At 45.0% G+C, this 23,533-nt stretch overlaps 1 protein-coding gene across 1 annotated transcript in view; it reads right to left on the bottom strand.

The window, feature by feature from the left end:
- The window catches only part of RARRES1 (retinoic acid receptor responder 1), a gene marked incomplete at its 5' end in the record, with an annotated part of 40,968 nt that extends 22,221 nt beyond the window's left edge, over nucleotides 1–18,747 (bottom strand). The window contains one exon of the mRNA XM_079704407.1: nucleotides 18,469–18,747. Coding sequence (XP_079560533.1) covers nucleotides 18,469–18,747 — 279 coding nt within the window. The remainder of the gene's footprint in view (nucleotides 1–18,468) is intronic.
- Between the last annotated feature and the right edge of the window lie 4,786 nt (nucleotides 18,748–23,533).

Raw genomic sequence — 23,533 nt, 5'->3', positions numbered from 1 at the left:
ACAACGCTATGAGATTAGAAGTCAATTACAGGGAAAAAAAACTGTAAAAAACACAAACACATGAAGGCTAAACAGTATGATACTAAATAACCAAAGGATCACTGAAGAAATCAAAGAGGAAATCAAAAAATACCTAGAAACAAATGACAACGAAAACCTATGACCCAAAACCTATGGGCTGCAGTAAAAGCAGTTCTAAGAGGGAAGTTTATAGCAATAAAATAGCACCTGAAGAAACAAGAAAAATCTCAAATAAACAACCTAACCTTACACCTAAAGCAACTAGAGAAAGAACAAACAAAACCCAACATTAGTAGAAGGAAAGACATCATAAAGATCACAGCGGAAATAAGTGAAATAGAAACGAAGAAAACAACAGCAAAGATCAATGAAACTAAAAGCTGGTTCTTTGAGAAGATAAACAATATTGATAAACCTTTAGCCAGACTCAAAGAAAAAAAGGGAGAGGACTCAAATCAATAAAATTAGAAATGAAGAAGAAGTTATAACTGACACCGCAGAAACACAAAGGATCATAAGAGACTACAAGCAACTATATGCCAAAAAATGGACAACCTGGAAGAAATGGACAAATTCTTAGAACAGTACAACCTTCCAAGACTGAACCAGGAAGAAACAGAAACTATGAACAGACCAATCACAAGTAATGAAATTGAAAGTGTGATTAAAAATCTTCCAACAAACAAAAGTCCAGGACCAGATGGCTTCACAGGCGAATTCTATCAAACATTTAGAGAAGAGCTAACACCTATCCTTCTCAAACTCTTCAAAAAACCGTAGAGGGAGGAACACTCCCAAGCTCTTTCTACAAGGCCACCATCACCCTGATACCAAAAGCAGACAAAGATATCACAAAAAAAGAAAATTACAGACCAATATCACTGATGAACACAGATGCAAAAATCCTCAACAAAATACTAGCAAACAGAATCCAACAGCACATTAAAAGGATCATACACCATGATCAAGTGGGATTTATCCCAGGGATGCAAGGATTCTTCAGTATACACAAATCAAGGTGGTACACCATATTAACAAACTGAAGAATAAAAACCATATGATCATCTCAATAAATGCAGAAAAAAGCTTTTGACAAAATTCAACACCCATTTATGATAAAAACTCTCCAAAAAGTGGGCATAGAGGGAAACTACCTCAACATAATAAAGGTCATATATGACAAACCCACAGCAAACATCATTCTCAATGGTGAAAAACTGAAAGCATTTCCTCTAAGATCAGGAAAAAGACAAGGATGTCCACTCTCACCACTTTTATTTAACATAGTTTTGGAAGTCCTAGCCATGGCAATCAGAGAAGAAAAAGAAATAAAAGGAATACAAATTGGAAAAGAAGAATTAAAACTGTCACTGTTTGCAGATGACATGATACTATACATAGAAAATCCTAAAGATGCCATCAGAAAACTACTAGAGCTAATCAATGAATTTGGTAAAGTTACAGGATACAAAACTAATACACAGAAATCTCTTGCGATCAGAAAGAAATAAAGGAAACAATTCCATTTACCATTGTAACAAAAAGAATAAAATACCTAGGAACAAACCTACCTAAGGAGGCAAAACACCTGTATGCAGAAAACTAAGATACTGATGAAAGAAATCAAAGATGACACAAACAGATGGAGAGATATACCATGTTCTTGGATTGGAAGAGTCAATATTGTGAAAATGACTATGCTACCCAAAGTAATCTACAGATTCGATGCAATCCCTATCAAATTACCAAGGCCATTTTTCACAGAATTAGAACAAAAAGTTTTACAATTTGTATGGAAACACAAAGGACCCCAAATAGCCAAAGCAATCTTGAGAAAGAAAAATGGAACTGGAGGAATCAGGCTCCCTGACTTCAGACTATACTACAAACTCCAGTAATCAAGACAGTATGGTACTGGCACAAAAAGAGAAATATAGATCAATGGAACAGAATAGAAAACCCAGAGATACACCCACACACCTATGGTCACCTAATCTATGACAAAGGAGGCAAAAATACACAATGGAGAAAAGACAGCCTCTTCAATAAGTGGTGCTTGAAAAACTGGACAGCTACATGTAAAAAAATGAAATTAGAACACTCCCTAACACCATACAGAAAAATAAACTCAAAATGTATTAAAGACCTAAATGTAAGGCCAGACACTCTAAAACTCTTAGAGGAAAACATAGGCAGAACAATCTTTGACATAAATTACAGCAAGATCTTTTTGGACTCACCTCCTAGAGTAATGAAAATAAAAACAAAAATAAAAAAATGGGACCTAATTAATCTGAAAAGCTTTTGCACACCAAAGGAAACCATAAACAAAATGAAAAGACAACCCTCAGAATGGGAGAAAATATTTGCAAATGAAGCCACTGACAAGGGATTAATCTCCAAAATATACAAACAGCTCATGCAGCTCAATATCAAAAAAAAAAAAAAAAACCCAATCAAAAAATGGGGGGAAGACCTAAATAGACATTTCTCCAAAGAAGACATACAGATGGCCAACTAACACATGAAAAGAGCTCAACATCAGTAATTATTAGAGAAATTCAAACCAAAACTACAATGAAGTATCACCTTACACCGGTCAGCATGGCATCATCAAAAAATCTACAAACAACAAATGCTGGAGAGGGTGTGGAGAAAAGGGAACCCTCTTGCACTGTTGGTGGGAATGTAAATTGATACAGCCACTATGGAGGACAGTATGGAGGTTCCTTAGAAAACTAAAAATAGAACTACCATATGACCGGAAAGTACACATATGGTACACATCTGGCAGTCAGTGGAATAAGCTGGGATTCTGAGAAGTCATTTTGTCTGGCTGTACCAACTCTCAGGGGCTTGTCATCTTAACCTGTGCAACAAAGGTCTTTACCTTCTTTGACTATTTTGGGGAGTAAAGTTTTCTTGTTTTTTTGGCTGCACTGCACAGCTTGTGGCATCTTAGTTCCCTGACCAGGAATTGAACCCGGGCTGCTGCAGTGAAAGAGTCAAGTCCCAACCACTGGACTGCCAGGGGATTCCCATGAGTAAACTTTCTATATCTTTCTATATCTATATCTTGTGTAGGCTTTGCACTCTCTTGTGGGGATGCCTCTTTCATCTTCCTAGTTTGAGTCACTATTAAGATATATCTTGTTAATGGCCAGATGATGGATCATTTAAATTGGAGAAACTTCAAAATTGGTAAATTTTTAGAGAGCTCTTATTATATAGTTGTTTACTGGCATCTATAAAAAAAACAAATCAGAAGGTGGAGATATATAGGTATATGTATATATAAAATGGCTAATCAAAAGAACCCCTTTAGTTTAATTTTATTTAATTTAATTTTTTAAAATTTTTGGCTGCATTGGGTCTTCATTGCTGCACGTGGGCTTTCTCTAGTTGTGGTGAGCAGGGGCTCCTCTTCATTGAGGTGTGCAGGCTACTCATTGCAGTGCCTTCTGTTGTTGCAGAGCACGGGCTGTAGGTATGCGGGCTTCAGTAGTTGCAGCATGCAGGCTCAGTAGTTGCGGCACGCAGGCCCTAGAGCATGCAGGCTTCAGTAGCTGTGGCACGTGGGCTCAGCAGTTGTGGCTTACAGGCTCAGTAGTTGTGGCGCGCAGGTTCTAGAGTGCAGGCTCAGTAGTTGTGGCACACGGGCTTAGTTGTTCCGTGGCATGTGGGATCTTCCTGGACCAGGGATCGAACCCATGCCTCCTGCATTGGCAGGCAGATTCTTAACCACTGTGCCACCAGGGAAGTCCCACTCCCTTAGTTTAAAACAAACAAAAAACCAGCTTGGGAAGTCTTATTTTTGGCCTTTGCTTCCCCTCAGTGGGTCTTACAAATCCTAATAAAAACATTAGGTTAACTAATGTAAATTAGGTTGATTAATGGGGAAGGAGGGAGAAAAAACTGAGGGGAAAATCTAGAGACTTCTTCCCAACAAGGTGGAAATTTTAAAGGGACTACTCCCAAAAGGATAAAAATCTTTAGATGGTTATTAAGAAATGGGATAAATAAAACAGATGTTAATGGGATTAAAACAAAAGGTTTTGATACAACACTACCTAAGGTTGGGTGGGTTAAAGGGACCCCTATTGGTCCCCAACATAAAAGGCCCCAAACAAGTCTGCTTTATTTACCCCAGTTATATATATAAAGGCTGGGGGGCGGGGGCGGAATTACATTGAGATACCTGACCAGCAATTGCTTGGGGCGACAGTTAGGCCAATTAATCAAGTTAAAAGATTGACAAAAGGGCCTGAATCCCTCAGCTCAGCCCTTCACTGGGGACCCCAGAGCCTTTTATAGAAAAATAGATTAAATGGTTGGGAGATTAAAAAAAAGAAAAGCATCTAAGACTCCTTGTAAGACCAAGACCTATTGATGGGGTCCTAATGGAAACTAAAGTTAAAGGTATAAAAGTTGATAGAATTGAGATGAAAGCTCACTTAAATTGGTATGTTTAAATGGGCTTTATAAGGTGGTTACATCTCTTTTCCCTAATTATACTGTAAGACAGACACTATGTCTCCCCCTTCCTGGTATAAGACAGGGCATATAAATCTGACCCTCAGACAATATTAGTTAAACATACTAAAAGAAACCAACAGGGTTACCTGAGACCACACAATATGAAATAAAAACTGAGTGCTAATATTCAGGGGCCAATAAAAACAATAATAGAGATTCTTGTTCTGGGTTTAACCTGTGCACTCAGAAAGAGGGCCTTTGTTGAATGCCTTATGCAAACTTTTTAAAGCATGATAAATAAAAGCTTAAAATTCTAGGACAGGGCTTCCCTGGTGGCACAGTGGTTGAGAGTCCGCCTGCCGATGCAGGGGACACAGGTTCATGCCCCAGTCCAGGAAGATCCCACATGCCATGGAGCGCCTAGGCCCGTGAGCCATGGCCGCTGAGCCTGTGTGTCCGGAGTCTGTGCTCCGCAACGGGAGAGACCACAACAGTGAGAGGCCCATGTACCGCAAAAAAAAAAAAAAAAAAATCTAGGACATAGAACTCTTGAATTTCAGTTTAGTTGGAAATCTTCTCACTGATATAACAAAAGCAACTTAGGGCTTCCCTGGTGGCGCAGTGGCTGGGAGTCCGCCTGCCGACGCAGGGGATGCAGGTTCGTGCCCCAGTCTGGGAGGATCCCACGTGCCGCGGAGCGGCTGGGCCCATGAGCCATGGCCATTGATCCTGCGCGTCCGGAGCCTGTGCTCTGCAGCGGGAGAGGCCCGCGTAACGCAAAAAAAAAAAAAAAAAAAGCAACTTAAAGAAAATGTTGTTGGACAAATCAATCTTTTAGTATAATTTAGGCAGCAGATCTGTTCTCTGGGGAATTAAAAGCAACTCTCTGGTTTTCAAATCTCTACAAATCAGAAATGTAGATACAGCTACAATAACCTGAGACTGAGCCTAATCCGCTTAATCAGGTACAACCTGATACAAATTAAAAAAAAAAAAGGAAAAAAATGGCCTTTTAAAACTCAAACTATTGGAAAGGCTCCCTCACTCAAAATCTAATTCACAGCTTCCTTAGGGGATTATCAAGAACAAATACAAATCTTAGAAGTCTTTTCCACAAATATCAATAGTAAAGTCTTGGTCATCTGAGAAAATAAATTTGACTTATTCCAACTTATTTATAAACTAGTAAGTTTATATCGTAATACCTGATTCAAAACTAAGTGTTAAAGTGAAGCTATGAGATCTCTATTTTTGTCTGTTTATGTCAGTGCGTACATTACACATATAGGTGTTTCTACCTCTGGAAAATATTATCAAAATTAAACTTATAAAAGAGCTCTATTTAATTGACTAAATAGTAAGCACTTACAAATTAAATATTTCCAAGTATAAAGGAAACTGGCCAGAATGAATTCCAGGTTCACATGATCTAGTATGCAAGGAAAGTAGGATGAGTGTTTTTGGCAAAAGAAGGTATGAGGAGTGGAAGTACATTTTGTTAAGGAAAAAGAGAGATTTTGTCCTAGAGCTGGTTGTCTCTGGGTGGAAAAATAAGGGACAAACAAAAATGGATATAGAAAGTGTGAAAGGTTTGTAGAAAGACAGCTCTGAAAAAGTTGTTCCATGCATGGTCAGGCTGGGTTTGGATTGAATTTAATTAGGTAAGTGAATTTTGTTGTTCAGGGTGGGCTGGTGCAGGACTGGAGTTTGGTTTTCTCTCTCTGTTAAGAGAACAAAGTTTTCTTGGAATGTTGAACTAAATACTTTTGGTAACAGATTGTGAGTTTCTTTGCCTTCTAAATGATCTGTTATTTGCCTTAAAAATCTTTTACTGTCACTTTGGTTGAGTGAATAACTACTGCTTCACAGTGACCTATGATCCTATTTGACCAAGTGTTTTAAAAACTTGACTTTTTTTTTAATAACAAACTTCCCAAATATCAAATTCTAATTAAGATTCTTTTGACTTTCCAGCTAACTTTGGGATGCTTCAAAGGACCCCTGAAACATCCCAATGAGAGATATTAAACTAATTAGGTTTATCTGGCATGTTAAATTACATGGGAAACATTGTCAAATAAGTGTGATAAAACCTTCTTATTTTATGGGTAAATGTCATTAATATAGATATTCCAAAACTTATATGGAATTCCTAAAAATCTGATATGTCCTGATATAATGTTATCAGTTATAATTCTAGTTGTTATCTTAAAATGTCATATGATACAGAAATAACCAAGTTTCTTGTCAGTTACACTGTAAACAGATCTTTAACCATGCCATTTTAAGTCTTTTGCCATTTATAGACAATCACTATTTTACTCTGATGCTTTTATAAAATGAAGATTCTCAAGAGGATTTGTAAAAAAGACTTGACAAATTTGTTTCTGGTAACTTTTAGATCATACCACTAAACTCAGTAAGAAGTTACAAAACCCTACCTGATGACTTCATCCAGATCAACTGGAATTAATTACATGGGACTGAATGAATTGATAAATATGATTTATAATTTTATGACTTTTTTCTGAAATATACTGGCTTTTAATCTTTTTTTCCAGAAAATCTTTCCCTTTACGCTAATTTTGACCTACAACAGGCTGATAAAGTGTACCTTTGTAAACAAAGATGAAACATTTACCTTTTTCTCTCTACATGATCCTTCCAGAATTTGGCTTATCCAGCTGGCTCCCCTGTGGGTTTGATGGCTTATTGAGACCAGATTACAACTAGTTATACTAATCATTGTTTTAATTTGTTCTCTTGTTGTTTTCAAATTATTTATGGCTTGTGCCTTTCTCTGCTGTACTTTATTAACATTACAGGTGTATTATTTACATCCTGTCTATTTTATGAGATTATTGTCTCTTGCATTACCCAATATGTAACCAGGCCTCCAACAAAACTAATGATGGCTAAATGTCTTGAGGCAATCAATCACATATATAACTCTATGTAGAATAACTGTAATAGTGCAACTGTAGCTATGGGAAGAAGAAACAAGAGAAAACATTTCCTGGATCATAACAGACTAGTAGAACAGGCAATCCAGAGAATTTTAGATTATCAACAGGGCCTAATGCAAAAAACTTAGCACATTGAGTGGCCTATCAACAGAATTCTCACCTGATCTAGGAATGAGCTTTCCTAGAGCCATGGGACAAAATTGGTCATGAAATGCCTCCCAAATGTTAGTCAAATTTATGACCAAGAAGAGGCACTGTGGACAAAGAATGTTGCCTGCCATTTCAGTAAACAAAGGATGTTGCAGGCTTAAAACCCCGAAAGTGCGCCCTGAGGGGAATTCAGGATGGAGAAACACAGGATACTGGCCCTATATATTTAAGATGCTTATCAAAGGAATGATTTACATAAGCCCAGACTCTTGCATCTTCCCATAAATAGAAAAGCACTAAAATCACTAACTTGAGATATTTTTGTGATTAGCAGTAATCTTCTGATGTTGAACTACATGTTGTTTTGTTTTGTTTTTGTTTTTTTTTCCAACAAAAACTCCTACATATCCTGGCACCTCCCTTGCCTCTTTGGAGTAGTTCCTCAGAGCTATCTGAGAGGCTGTATCCTGGGCTACAGTCCTTAGTAAGTTCATCGAATAAAACATAATTCTCAACTTTTAGGTTGTGCATTTTTTTTTCAGTCGACAATGAGAAAGGGGATAAAAGAGAATAAACAGCCATCAGAGAGGGGTCTCCACGAAGCAAAGGTAATGAGGGTGTTATTCCCTCAGCTTTGTACCTGGAACCAACAAGTGCATGAATGGGCTTTTAACAAGATAGAAAGTCATTTAAAAAATGTTAAGTCCGAAGTAACTCAGTATGGATATCCCCACCCCATATCTTAAACTTGTGTTTTTGCCCCTCATGCCGTTAGTGTGATCAGATTTGCAGAGTGAGGTAAACTGCTCACTATAGTGGTTTTGAATCTAGAAGCTCCGTACCTGGGACAGAGCCAGAGCCAAACTCTCAAGGTCAGGTGGTCCTCCTCTGTGCTCACAACACGTGTTGTGAGGGCCAGATGGTGCAAAGCTAATCCATTCACTTAAAGACATTGTTTGAAAAGCTAAACAGACATTTTTTAAAGAGCCAAGGCTGCCGCAGGGAAGGTGACAGGCAGGTCTGGCTTTCCTGACGTGAGGAGCGGATCATGGGGCTCTGCTGCTCCCATCCCCACGCTGCCAAAACAGCCCACATGCCAAACAGATTAGGAAGTTCACACCCCTCTCCAAGCGCAGCCAGGGGCACAGCACCTTGCTCTAATCTTTTCCAGAATAAAGCTTTTTATGTAAAGAAAAAGTTGGCAAACAAAGCAAATTACTATATGGCTGTATAACCTGAAGGAATGAATTAGTAGCTCTTTGCTACAGATTTCTTTTTAATTACGTGTAAAAGAGGACTTATGTACTGTAGCCTAGAACTAAATGCTTTACAGTCACGGAACACCAATGATGTGGTTTATGTTCTAACCTGTTTTTTTGTGTGTTTGGTGTAGGTTCCTTGGTTTTTGTCCCCAAAGGCCATGAGGAATTTGTCCCCAAAGGCCATGAGGAAGGGTAGCCCCAGGCAGCCGCCCTGCCTCAGGACAGGTTCTTTAGGAGAGTGACCAGCACTTTGATTTGGGGCTTCCCTTGCAATCAGTTGGGAGGGAAACAGGCCACTTTAAAAGTCCTGTTTAAGAAAGTGTACCACAGAATGCCTTCATAGGACAAACTCATCTCACTAGATTTTTTTAGGGGGGGTAAAAAAATGTTCCTCAAATCCCTATCTAATCAATGTCAAGCATTTATTCAGCACTTGTATATAAAGCATTCTGCTAGCCACTGGGTAGAATCATGATAAAAACTATAATATATATGTTTTATATATATATATATTGAGCTCTCACTACATGCTTCATGTGGTTTAACACAGTGCCCAGGAACTACTTATCACAGCACAAGAGTCCTCTGAGGTAAATACTGATCTTATCCCCATTTTAAAGATGAAGAAACTGAGGCACTTGCCCAAAGTTAAGGAATTGTCCAAAGTCACAGAGGCAGTAAGTAGCGAAGCCTGGCTCCAGACCCCTGCTCTCCCCTTATACAGCACAGAGGTCATACAAACAGACCCAGTCAATCCCTTTAAGAGAGGGCGGAAAGAAAGCTGCCTGGTGTGTGTGTGGGAAGTGTGAGTGTGTGTGCGGGCGTGAAGTGTGAGAGAGGGAGGGGGAGAGAGAGAGGAATTGAGAGAGTTGGACTGTGCTTAAAACCACAGTTCCTGTAGACAAGACCACGCAGACCTTCTGGAAGGGAGACAGCCAGGCAGGAAGTGGAGTGTGTATCCATTTCCTAGGGTGGCCATAACAAAGTACCGTAAACTGGGTACCTTAACACAACAGAAATCGATTCTTTCACAGTTCTGAAGGCCAAAATTAAGGTGTTGTCATGGTTGGCCTCCCTCTGAGGCTCTGGATAGAATCCCTCCTTTCCTCTTCCGAGCTTCTGGTGGCAGCCGTCAATCCTTGCCTTCCTTGGCTTGGAGCTGTATCACTCCAGTCTCTGCCTCTGTCTTTAAATGGCATTCTTCTCTCTGTATCTTCACATGACCTTCTTATAAGGACATCAGTCATTGGATTTAGGGCGCATGCTAACCCAGTATAGCCTTATCTTAACTTGATTACATTTGCAAAGGCTCTATTTCCAAGTAAGGTAATAATCACAGGTACAGGAGGTTAAGACTTCAATGTATCTTTTTTTTCTTTCTTTTTTTTTTTTGCGGTACGCGGGCCTCTCACTGTTGTGGCCTCTCCCGTTGCGGAGCACAGAGTCCGGACGCGCAGGCTCAGCGGCCATGGCTCACGGGCCCAGCCGCTCCGCGGCATGTGAGATCTTCCCGGACCGGGGCACGAACCCGTGTCCCCTGCCTCGGCAGGCGGACTCTCAACCACTGCGCCACCAGGGAAGCCCAATGTATCTTTTTTGAGGACACAACAATCCACAACAGTATGGAAGTGACGATCATCTGAGACTCTGAAAGGAGTCCCTGGATGCACTCTTTCAGGCAGGGTTTAAGTGGGAGCTTGAGCCAGTGCAGCGCAGGAGGGGGAATCTCCAGGAGAACTAGGCTGGAGACAACTGGGGAGAGAGAGGGTGAGGACACTCAGGAAGACAGGTGAGCAGCCAGGCTGGGGAGATTAGCAAGTTAATAGCGGGGATGCTTGGAGTGGAGGTTACCATGGTGGATGGGGCCAGATTAGAGAAGGTCTCTTAAGGGACTTTATTCCAGAGCCATGGGTCTCAAACTTGAGCTGGAACAGAATCTCCTGGAGGGCTTGCTAAATAAGACACAGTGTGATGGCTCCACCCCAAGTTTTGATTCAGTAAACCTGGGCTGGGGCCTGAGACCCTGCATTTTCACAAGTTCTAGGGGATGCTGATGCTGCTACTGCTCGTCCGGGGACCACACTTTGAGAACTTCTCTCTAGACACTGAGTGGAACCACTGAAGTTCGGGGGGGGGACAGGAAGTAACAAGTAGCTCCAGTGACTGTCACTAGAAGACAGATGAGGAGATTAAGGACATGACAATTAATTCTCTCCAAAGGTTTGAGGGTATCATGAAACTAAATGAAACGGAGGAATGTTATCTCAAAGTTTGGTCCACCTGGAGTCTTTGGCAAATCAGGTCATGATGATTTAGGAAGTTCATGGGACAGATCGACCCTCTGCTTCAGGGGGTGCAGCTGATAAAACCCCGTGGCAACATGGCATGTGCTGTTTTTCAAGCAGGAACATGTGGAGAAGGCAGTCTGGATTTAAATCATTTTTGAAGAAAATTCACTCCTTCCTTCCTGCTACATGGATAACGACTTGGCCATGTAATGCCATTTATATCCAGGAAGTTAAAAATTACATGTTCTAATAGCAACTCTACTAAGCCATGTCTCATTTTCAGTAAAAAGCTATTTTCTGTAAAACACAAAGCATTTGTTTTCACGTCAGTAGATCAGAGATGTCTCCTCTAGCACGTGTCCGACTATCTTCATATTAGATACTATACAACACTTGCTTGTTTAAAGTCAAGTCATTGAAATACTGGGGGTGAGTACTGGACATAAAACTGAGGAACTTGATAAGGGATGGAGAATAGGTATTTATTATTCTAAGAGCACATTTTAAAAACCTAACACCCCCTTTAAACTCACTCAAAAAACACAACAAAAACCTAGGGCAAATGTAAGAGCAGGGACGGTACCCAGAGAAATCTTGCTGTCGGATGCCCCAGGGGTCACGAAAACACCGCGACTCTGGGAATTTCCAAAGATAAGACTCTGCCCAAAGCTCATCTACAGAAAGAAAACCTTTGGGAATTCCCTGGCAGTCCAGTGTAACCACTGGACTCTGTGCTTCCACTGCAAGGGGTGTGGGTTTGACCCCTGGTTGGGGAACTAAGATCCCACATGCCCTGCAGCGCAAAAAAAAAAAAAAAAAAGAAAAAGAAAGTCCTATGCTTTGGGGGGAGCCTGTCTCTTGCTTTTTCTCTCTGTCACTGGTTCCTAGGCATGGTTCCTTCATGTGACCTTAGAGCCGGTGGTGACAGCCTTAAACTTCATGTTTCCACATTGAGGGGGTGGGCAGTGGGGACAGACCAGCTGTCAAGAGCTCGAATGGTGATGCTAATCTCCCCTCGGGCACACAGTGGGCCTCACTGGCCTAACAGACTCAGCTTCTAAATGTCCCCTCCAGCCTTCACATTTGGTAAGAAAACATAAATGTCATGCCATTCCAGGAAAAGCAAACTTCTTCATTTTATAAGGTTAGTTTTATGAGTCAGGCTTAGCTGGAGACAAGTAAACAACTCATCTGTGGACAAAAATTGCTATGCTGCTCTTATGTTCTGGACAGAGAGAACATCAGCATATTACATTAGACCCTGGAATTATCTCATTGCATTTTCCTTCTCTCGGGCAATGCCAGATAAGGCGATTGCAGTTTATGGAACAAAAGTCAATGACCTCCAGATCAGGCCCCATCCTGTGGGGTCGAAGGAGATCTTTGCACTGGACACTTCATTAGGCTAAGGAGTAGTGGAGAGAAAGAGACAGAATACTGCGTGTTAATCTGTTTGGCCAACTCTGAGTACGAGTCCTTGACCCTTCTTCCAAAGGAGCCAGGGTAGAAGTGACCAGAGGCAGTGTTCCCCTCCGCTTCCCCTCTAGCTCAAGGTAAGGCTCAGAAAATTAGAAAAGGCTGGTTGTAAGAGATTTGAGGTATTTGATCTCCCTCCTCCTGTAGGAGGGCTGGGAATGGGTCGGGGCCTGGCCCAGCCTCCTGTTCCTGATGCCCAGTGGTCCCAGCACCCTTCCAGCTACCTTTGTTTTCATCTAATATTTAATATTTGTCTTTAGCAGGTCCCTATGCTAGGACAGTGGAGATAAAGAGAAGGGAGGCCTTCCATCCTGTGGAAGCAGACACACAGGCAGGGCAAGAGAACAAAGCAGCCTACAGTCAAGTACCAACACGGGGTGTGGAGGGTGAGCGTGTCTGGGGGTAAGGAGGTTACCAAGGCTGCAGAGATCAGCCAGGACTGCCATCTCTTGGGTAGAGCCACATGTTCGGCACTGTGGTAAATACTTGCATGAGCTCACAGCCCCCCGGAAGCTGAGTGTGGTAGGCTGAGTAATAGCCCCCAGAGATGTCCACATCCTAATCTCTGGAATCTGTGAACATGTTTACAAGGCAAAGGGGATTTGGCCAATATGATCGGGTTAAGGATCTTGAGTTGCACAGAGTATCCTGGATTATCCAGGTGGGCCCAGTGTACTTACATGGGTCCTTATAAGGGAGAGTAATGTTATATTCGGGAGCTGCTACCTGCTGGCTGTGAAGATGGAAGAAGAGCACAAGTCAAGGAGTGCGGACGGCCTTTAGAAGCTGGAAAAGGCAAGGAAATGGATTCTCCCCTAGAATCTTCTGAAAGAATGTAGCCCTTTCAACACCTTAATCTTAGCCCAGTGAGACCTATTTCAGACTCCTGACCTCCAGAATTGTAAGAGAATAAATTTGTGGGAGTTTTTTTTTTTTTTCTACAAAGTCTGTGGTCATTTGTTACAGCAGTGACACTAATACAGATACAAAATGACCTGTGATCCTTCACATAGTGTTCTGTGTTGGCGCCTCCTCTTGGGGCCATTGTGGATTCATATACATCTCGTACACAGCTATGGTACAAGACTCTTTCATAACTCGACTTTACTGGCTAGAGGCATCTTGGGCGATCCTAAGAAGTAACCCAGAGTGGGGAACTGCTTTGGCTACTGTGGGACCAGCTCTGTGCAAACCTCTTCAACTGAGGAGCCGTCACAAAGGCAAATAAATACCACGGCTACAAAAGTGTGAATAAATCTCTAGGGTGATTCATGCTGATGAATTGAGATCAAGGGTCAGGTTGGATCTGGGAGACTGTGTGTGTGCATGTGTGTGTGTATCTGTGTGTGGATTTAACATTCCTTGTCTCATTAAGATTAGTCATTTTAGGGCTATTGACATTCCGTTTGCAGCAGAACCACTGAGGCCGTTCAAGGAAGAGTGTGCAGCCAAGCCACACTCCTGATGGCTAAATTCACAACCCACCAACGGTGGCCTTTATTTGGGATCACTACTAAGGTTCCATGATCACACGCACCCTTGGCTATGACTCCCCGTGTGGCAAGACAAGTGGAAATCCTGTGGGCTGGTAAAAAAAAAAAAAAAAAAAAAGTTTGCGGTTCAAAAACAACTTCTTACAAGCTGGTTAAAAGCGTTAGCTCATCCACGTGCAGCTGGCTTGAGCGACTGCGGGACACGCGCCAGGAAGGCCAAGGCCTAAGTTTACCCTCAGGGCCAGTAGCCTTTCCCACCCTATGCTGGACCCAGACTCTGCAATCAGAGCCTGCAGACCAGGTGGGCGCCGCGGTGGGAGGTGGGCGGAGCCATTGGGGGCACCTGTGCCATTTCAGCAGTGGCAGTGCCTGGAAAGGAGGGCGGGCGTGGGCCTCGGTTCTGTGCTTTCAGGATTGTTATGTTTCATCCTCACGGCAGAGGGCGCTGAGGAGCGCCACCTGCATCCTGCCGATAGCCACCCCCAACTGTTCTTTCATGAGGGCTGTAAAAGCACTTAGGAGCCTTGCTAGCGTGAAAGCAGAGATTCTTTCACTTAAGGGTTTTATTATTTATCTTTCCCCTCCATATTCATTGCGGCCTTCTTCAGTCTCCAGTTTTCATTTCTATGGTCTGCTTGATGTATTGCTTTCCTATTGTGAACCATCACCTCTAAATTATTGACATTAATGGAGAGAAGTCTTCAAGGAGAGCAGTAATTAGATGAATTGTGCTGCATTAAAGTGCTTCATAGATTGAAAAGGGATAAAAGAAGAAGCTTTTTCTTAGTTGACTAGGCGCTCTCCCAGCTGCCTTGTGGCTCAGCAGACCGGCTCTGTTCAGCCTTCAGACACACCTGAGAGCGCGGTGGTGGGGAACAGCAGCCCAGCCCACCGGCGCTGGGACGGCCGGATGCTCACCAGAAATCAGCTGTTTTGCTCCCAAACTTACCCATGCCAGGTGTACTCGTTACCTAGCTGCATAATTAAATGTTCTGGTGAAAAGGAGGCACACAAAAAGATGTCATGTCCACAAAATCCAAGTTAAATGCACTAGAAAGGATTGATGAAATCAAGTCTCTAAAACTCTTGCTGGTAAATTGGTTATGGGTGAGTCATAGTTAGGCAAGAAAAGTCAGAAAAAGTAAAAGGAGAGGATCGTGAACCGTATTCTTTGCAAATGCTCCCTCCACCGTAAGTAAACAAAAATGGAAATCACAGATGCCCATTATGGGTGTGTCTTCTTGCTAGAAAGACTGCAAGGAGTGCCAATTAACGGCCTTCGCCCTACCCAGAAAGACAGATGATAGTTTTATATTTACTGATTTTAATTTAAATGGAAGCAGTTAAGGTTTGGGCATAACTCCCTCCTGCCCTACCTTCGGTCAATTGTTTCAATTATTGATGTTTCCAACTACTGCTCCTGGCCTGGTCCTTGTGAGCAATCGCCAAGCAACGGCTGATTTCAAATGGGTTGCCTTTCTCCTGAAGTCTGTGCACACAAAGATCTCGCCAGTCTCTCTAAATACCAGGGAAGGGCTGGCCTCTCACCGGCTGCTCGGGGCAGGGGCCAGTTGTCGTAGGACTTACGATTGATCAGAGGATACTTGCCTCAGTGTAAGAGACAGTACCAGATCGTCGGGAGCAGGGCCGATCTAGGATACCCTGGGTAGCATAGGAGCTCTCAACACCACCCCTCCACGCTCTGGGTCCTAAGGCATCAGAAAAATAGGAGCCTCCTGGTCGTGGAAGGGTAGTGTATGGTCAGGAGAGAGATGTCATCAGACAAGGGCAATGAGGGAACACAAGTCATGGTCTGTGATCTCTCCTTACAATTAGTAAACAAAACAATGCTCGCAAGCTCACTAGCTAGCTCTGATTTCTTCTCAATATTTCCTTTCATTTACTACCACAGCTATTACTGCATTTTACCACTAGAAGGCAACAGTGTTCCTAAAATGAGGGTTTGTTGCAGAACCGAAAATCACTTAGAATCAAGGAATTTCAGAGCTGGAAGAGGTCTTAAGAATCATTTGGTTCACTGGCTTTCAAAATGTTTTCAGCTGAAAGACATAGCAAGAACTGCATGCTTCATAATGACCCAGTTCATACATATATGTTTGCAACATTTTGAGGCACTACTTACCCTGTCTTCTGCAATGCACTCTAAACAGTTTGTATTCCAAACTATTTAAAACAAAACAAACAAACAAAAAACTGCAACCACTAAATAGATTTCATAACCCAATAGTGTGCCATTAGTTTGAAAAACCCTGACTTGGTCCCGGCCTCTCATCTGTAATACAAAGGGATGCACTGACCCCGAGGATGGAGAAGGATGCTGTCAGCTACACTTCTCTTGCCCACCCAGCCACCTGCTAACTCCGGGTCAGTCCTAGAGGAATGACAGATATTGTCCAGCAACTCAGTGCTCACTCTAATAATGCACTGATTGGATAAAGAGTTTTGAGGGTCTATCATTTTCCACCTCTTGTCAATGCTACCACTGCTCTTGTAATTGAAGCAGAAATTCCTTGCATTGAAGGCTCCTTGCAGGTGGTGTCTGTTCTCCTCATTCAAGCAGTTTCAATCAATCAAGCAATTTCACTGAATTCCAAGAAGAAACTGAAACCACTTTAGTCTCTAGAGTCTTGGCCCTGAAAATCACTAAGTTCTCTTCCTTGCCTCCTTGATGTTAAAATATTTATAATCACTTTGGGAGGAAATGTAAAGGTAAACCAGATGATCGAGGAAGGTACCTTTTCTTAGGGTCAATGTCCTGAATTCTTCTACTTCTTAACTCCTCATCCCTCTCAGGCATACCTGCCTCTAATTTATTGATTATCCCCCCCAGCTTTTTTAGGCCAAAAAAGATCCCTTTAAAATTCAGGATTATATTATTACAGACAAAAATAGTAACTGAGCTCTCTGTGGATAAGACAGGAAGTTTTTCTTAACTCACTTGGATTTAGTTTATTTTATGAAAGATGCCAAGTATTTTATTTTTTCAATAAGGGGTTAACTAAATGCATGAAAATGCAAATTATTTTATTATTTAATTCTTTTTATGGTCTTAGAAGGAAGAAAAAAAAATTCCTGGGACCTGAAAAATTCCTGGCGCACTTTAGAAATCTGAGCTTGGTTTTCTGTAGGGAATCCTTCCCACTGATAACCAGGGAGGAAATATGCAGGGGGGCCCCTCTTTGGGCTCTGGGAGGTGGCGACTCCCTTACTTTGATAGAAAGTTCTCAAGCTCTTTTCCCTCACTTCTCTGTTGGGGTGGTAAACTGAACTTTTTCCTCCCTGACACAGCAAGATCTGTTAGAACAGGTGACAAGCACAGGTTGCCTTTTTTTAGGAAAAAATTTATTTCACCATTCAATACATCTAGACAAGCTGGGTGTAGGGTTAAGTCTTTGAAGAACCAAGGCCAAACTTCCAAATGGCTTTCTCACACCCTTAACACCACGTCTAGAACAGTCTTAAAGAAAAATCTTACAGCCACTCTTTAAAATTCTATTTACACTCTTTACTAAACTCTAGATTCCTTAAGGCTGAATCTACAGGCTTCGTGGAATATTGGAGGATTACTGGAAAAAGCATCGTCACTTTTGGGACAGACTAAGTGTAGTTCTGTAACTTTCTTAATCTTCTACTTGATGAAGAAAGCAACGTAGCTTCACAGACACAAAATGGTACCTACAGCCAGTGCCTTGAAATCAGCAACCGAACGAGCTCCCACGTTATTATTCACTCCGTTCACAAAGAAAACAGCCCTGGTTCACTCACTCCCATTAGATTAAAGCAGACGCCAGGATTACGAAGGTTCTTGCCCAGGCCAACGCGTAAATTGCAATATTATCCCGAAGCCCTTGCAAGATGCCCTGCAATTAACCAGGGAACGTCAGCGGTTCGGCCTGGGAACTGGCTTAGATTTTGGAAATCCCGCCCAGAACTAATGCTCGGTGACCACCCCATAGCAACCAACTCTGGGTAGTCGCAGAAAAGATCAAGCCTTGCCTTTTGGGCCTGTTCCTCAGTTTCTCCATGCACCTCTTTCCCAGGTATGGGAGCTGCCCTGTAAAAAATCTTTATGGCCTCGTAAATGCCAGAAAGAACGAGCCAGCTTTCTGCGGACTCCGCGCACTGACGGGCCTTTCCACGCCTAAACAGTTCCCGGCGCCGAGGAGCGAGCCGGGATCCCCGCAGGCGCCTGGCGCATCACAATCTCCCTAGCGGATCCGCCGCCGGGCGCACAGGCGCGCGTACCCAGGCGTCACCACCCACGCGGCTCGCGGCCGGTCCCCGCGCGCACCCACTGTGTCGCTCTGGTACTCACCCACGCGCGGCCCTCCTGCACCTCAGCCAGCACTCGAAGGACGCTGGGCGAGCTCGCGCGGAAGTTGAAGAAGTGCAGCGCCGCGCGCGCCGCCTGCGACAGGAGCCCGCGCGGGAGCTCCGCGTCCTGACGCCACCCGGAGTGCTCGGGCTCCCCGGACCCCGCGGGCGCCGCCGCCGCCCCCTGGAGGGCGAGCAGCAGGAGCAGCGCGAGCAGCGGGGCGGCGGGGTACCGGTCCCCCGGTCGGGGCGCGGGAAGCGGTTGCCGGCGGAGCTGCATGGGCGCGGGCTGGCGCGACGCTCGACGGGTCGGGGCTTCGAGCGGGCTGCGCCGGCGCTCGAGTCAATAAAGCCGCGCGGGCCCCTCCCCTCCGCCCCCGGGGCGGCCGGCTGGAAGGAGTCCGGGCCCCGCTCGGCCGCACCCTCTCGGCGCTTCCCGCAGCCCATGGGCCCCTCCGCCCCGCCCCACTCCGCTTGGGCTCCCGCTGCCCCGGCTCCGTACGCGGCGGCGCCTCCGCGGCGCGGGGCCCTGCTATCTGGCTGGGGCCGCGCGGGCAGGGGGACGAGGGGAGCAGTGGAGACTCCTCCCCCAAGGGAGAGTGGCCGGGTTGGCGCCACCCCGCGCCCCCAACCCAGCTTGGGGACCTGGTTTCTCTCCCCGGAGGCTACTGTGATTTCGAAGCCCTTAGGGTTTCAGAGCAAACCTGCTTCAGTTCTCCAAGGCTTGGAGCTCATTTCCCAGAAGATGAAATTGGAAACAGGTGGAGAAGGGGGCGGGACGCAGCCGGCGTTGTTGGGGGTCCTTATAGCACAATGACCTTGGAAGTGGGACAGGTCGCCAGAGAACTGGGGCTGGAGAGGAGGCTGCCGTGGTCAGCAGGGCAGAGCCAGATGAGGCCCCAGAGGCCCCAGTGGACTTAGAAACATTGATAACCCTGGTGCGGCACAGATGGGCGTGGAAGCCAGATTCCAGGGAAGTGAGGCATGGATTGGGCTGTAGGGCAGTGGAAGCAGTGAGGGTTGACGACTCTTTTTAGACACGTGGCAGTGAAGGGGTGAGATGGCCATTGTTTTTAGGCCACAGAGAGAGCCCAGGAGAACCAGGAAGTAGATGCACTCCCCTCATCCTTTTTCCCACCTCTCTTTATTTTGTTCAGGGGTCCACCTCTCCCCAACACCCGCTGAACCCAGCCCCACTGTGGAGCTAAAGGAAGTCCCTTCTCCTTGCCAGTGACTGCCGGGGGAAACCTGGGTGGGGGGGTGATGCGATGGGGTCACCATCTCTGAAAACATCCTCCCTCCCCCACTTCTTCCTCTGGATATTGTCCATCTCTTGTCTGTCTTTTCTTCTACAGAAATGTATGGAACACATACTCTGCTAGGCCCTGGGGGAGGTGAAGAGAGGGTAATCAGATAAGCATCTCCGTACTCCTGGAGCACACCTTCTGGGCAGGGAGCCCAGACAATCAGAGAGGCAAAGGAATGAACCCTATGTTGGTTGCAGTTACATGCTGGAGAAAACTTCAGCCTGAAAGGGGATGGGGAGTTGGTTGTAATTTTAAATAGTGTGAACAAGGCAGGCCTCACTGGGAAGGTGACACTTAGGACCTGAAGGAGATGAGGGAGCCAGATGGACATGTATGGGAGGAGCACTGTAGGTGGAGGGAACAGCAAGTGCAGAGGCCCTGAGGCAGGAGTCCACCGGCATGTTTGAAGAAGAGCAAGCAAGTGCAGCTGGAGGGAGAGGACAAGGAGGAAAGTATCAGGATGCGAAGTCTGAGGGATAATGGAGAGGGGGCCGAGCACGCAGGACTTGGTAGGCCCTTGTTGTGTCGGTGTGCCGCGTGGAAGTATACCCCTTTTTTTTTTTTTTTTTTTTTTGCGGTACGTGGGCCTCTCACTGCTGTGGCCTCTCCCGTTGCAGAGCACAGGCTCCGGACGCGCAGGCTCAGCGGCCATGGCTCACGGGCCCAGCCGCTCCGCAGCATGTGGGATCCTCCTGGACCGGGGCACGAACCCGTGTCCCCTGCATCGGCAGGTGGACTCCGTATGCTCCTATCTTGCTAACAGCCTGGGGATGAAGCCCATCTGAAGAATGGCTGAACAGAGAGAGGGGAGGAGACCGGGTTCCTGATGACATTGTTGAGCACCCAAATCAGCTGATCCTGGAGCTTATTTATTATGTTCCTTGAAGCTGGAGGTTCTGTTTCTTGCCTTCAGAGGCAGTCTAATGCAGATAATTATCTTCCCAGACCTCAGTCATCTTCCCCTCCAAGGGGTAATAGTAGAAGGTTTCTTGAGAATTATCACCTCTAGGTCTTATAAAGACTAAGTATTCCTTACTTTATTTCAGTGCTTCAGCCCCAGTGGGTGTTGGGCTGCTTTCAGCTGCAAACAACAGGAAAACTGATTAACGTTGTGGACTCTGCAGTGGTGTGGAGTGGGAGGTCTCGGGGATGGTTTGAAGGGTTCAGGCTCTCTCCGTCCTTCTACACAGCTCTCCTCAGCTATTTGGCTTTTTGTCCATAGACTGACCAGTAGTTCCATAATTATAGAATGGCTGTCACAGCTCCAGACACCACATCGTCACATGCTGCAACCAAAGGCAGGTAGCACAGAGTAGGCTGCCAGGGTAGCAAGAGAGCTCTACATCGTGCACCTGTTTTGGTTTTTGTTTTGTTTTTTCATCAGAGAAGAACATTTTTTTTCTGGAACCTCTTCCCCCCACCTTTCTCCTCACCCGACCTTCCCATACATCTCATTGGCCAGAACTGGGTCACACTAGCAAACCCTAGCTGCAAGGGAGGCTGGAAAAGCAAGCATCTGCCTTTTTTCAGCCTGTATCATAGTGGTCTGGTCTATAAGTTAGGATTTAGGCTTGGCCACATAGGACGAAGAAAACAAATGACATTGGCTTAAACAGGAGAGAAACTTCTCTCTCACATAAAAGAAGTTGTAGGCAATCTGTGGTTAGTTTTGGCAGGTCCATGACATTGTTAGGGGCCCAGGGTTTTTCCAGACCTTTGCTCCCACATCTGAGGGTGTGCCCCCATCCTCAGAGTACAGGACAAGCTCTAGCCATCAGCAAGAGCGCCCTTTTACAGGCTTCTGAGAAGCCCTATAGGGCACTTCTGCTTATATCTCATTGGCAAGAACTCAGTCATAGCCTTAGTTGAAAAGGAGGCTGGGAAATGTAGCCTTGTTTTGGAGAAGTTGCATGCCAGAATAAAAAAAAAGAAAAATCAGGATTTTGTTAACTAAGGAAGAAGACTTTGTTTTACATTGCCTTTAGAGCCTGCTCCTGGGACACCCAAAGATTATGTGAGAGTGGTTTATGAAGGAAACACTCCCAGGAGAAAGCAGTAAGGACCTAGAAAAAGGGTAGCAAGCAAGGATCTCAGACAAAGTTACAAGAAGGGTAACTTCACCTGGTCAGCAGAGGAGCTCCGGAATATGAATTCCTCCCCCGGCAGGGGATCTGGGCTTCCATATCTATGCCTGTGGGTTATTGGCTAAGGGCCACTCTGGTTAACATAATCCAGGCACTCAGGTCCTCTATGTGGGTACAAAGGGGCAGTCGTACAGGACAGCCCTCCTGAGAAGTGTCGCGGGTACCTCAGATTGGAAGCAAAACCACACTCAGTGGTAGGGGAAGAATCAGGGAAAGGGATGCCGGGGATCTGGGCAGAGCCCCAGCGGGGTCCCTGCAGGGAGAGTGGATAGAAGCAGGCAAGTAGGAATCTGTCACCGAGGCCGGGAGGGGAGCGTGGGAATGGCTGATGGCAGTGTCAGTGCTTATGAGATGGTGAGTCACGGAGAGTCACATGGAAGACACAGGAAGAAAGACAGACACAGAAAGGGCCAGGGGAACAAGTGTGGCTGCCTGAGTGCAGAGGACTCTTCTGAGGCCAGCTGTTTTTATTTTTTATTTTTTTATTTATCTATTTATTTATTTATGGCTGTATTGGCTCCCCGTCTCTGCGTGAGGGCCTTCTCTAGTTGCGGCAAGTGGGGGCCACTCCTCATCGCGGTGCACGGGCCTCTCACTATCGCGGCCTCTCGCTGCGGAGCACAGGCTCCAGACGTGCAGGCTCAGCACTTGTGGCTCACGGGGCTAGTTGCTCCACGGCATGCGGGATCTTCCCAGACCAGGGCTCGAACCCCTGTCCCCTGCATTGGCAGGCAGACTCTCAACCACTGCGCCACCAGGGAAGCCCCCCAGCTGTTTTTAATAGTGGTAATGACTACACTTGGGGCAGATTGATGTTGATCAGAAACACACATTTTAAAAGCTTTTAATTAACAGCATTCATTTTATTAACAGATTTTCTGGAACACAGGAGAACACTTCCTTCCTTGAGAACTGTGTTTGTCCTTTGTCCATTTATCTGTGGGGTTGTTGGATTTCTAATTGATTTATAGAAGTTCTTTAAATACTAAGGAAATCAGGCCTAGGTCATAGGTATCACTAATATTTTTTTTCTCAGTTCCTACACAGTGTGTGTGTGTATGTGTGTGTGTGTGTGTATTGTTCCTCCTTGTCAGATAGCGTGTGCACGGGCGATGCTGTTAACTGCACACCATGTTCTCCAAAGGGCCTGTCCTCTTGGGTCACATGTACCACCCCCCACCCACCTCTTTCCTTCTTGGCATTGCAGGAGGACTGCCCTACAGGCAGGGCGGAAAGTCTTAGTCAGCAGGGTCTGGCCGCCGCCGCCAAGAGTGTCCCATATGTCATTTCCTAGTTCCTTAGCCATTGCTCAAGTGATTGTGAGCAATTTTTTTTTTTTTTTTTTTTTTTTTTTTGCGGTACGCGGGCTTCTCACTGTTGTGGCCTCACCCGTTGTGGAGCACAGGCTCCGGACACGCAGGCTCAGCGGCTATGGCTCACGGGCCCAGCCGCTCCGCGGCATGTGGGATCCCCCCGGACCGGGTCACAAACCTGTGTCCCCTGCATCGGCAGGCGGGCTCTCAACCACTGCGCCACCAGGGAAGCCCGATTGTGAGCATTTTTATATGGAGAATTTCAGAAATATAAAAAATTATAGTGACTTTTAATCACATGA

The sequence above is a fragment of the Hyperoodon ampullatus genome (genome assembly GCF_949752795.1).
Source record: "Hyperoodon ampullatus genome assembly, chromosome: 5".
Classification (NCBI taxonomy): Eukaryota; Metazoa; Chordata; class Mammalia; order Artiodactyla; family Ziphiidae; genus Hyperoodon; species Hyperoodon ampullatus.
Note: the sequence above shows the minus strand (reverse complement) of the source record. Positions and strands in the feature narration are given on the sequence as shown.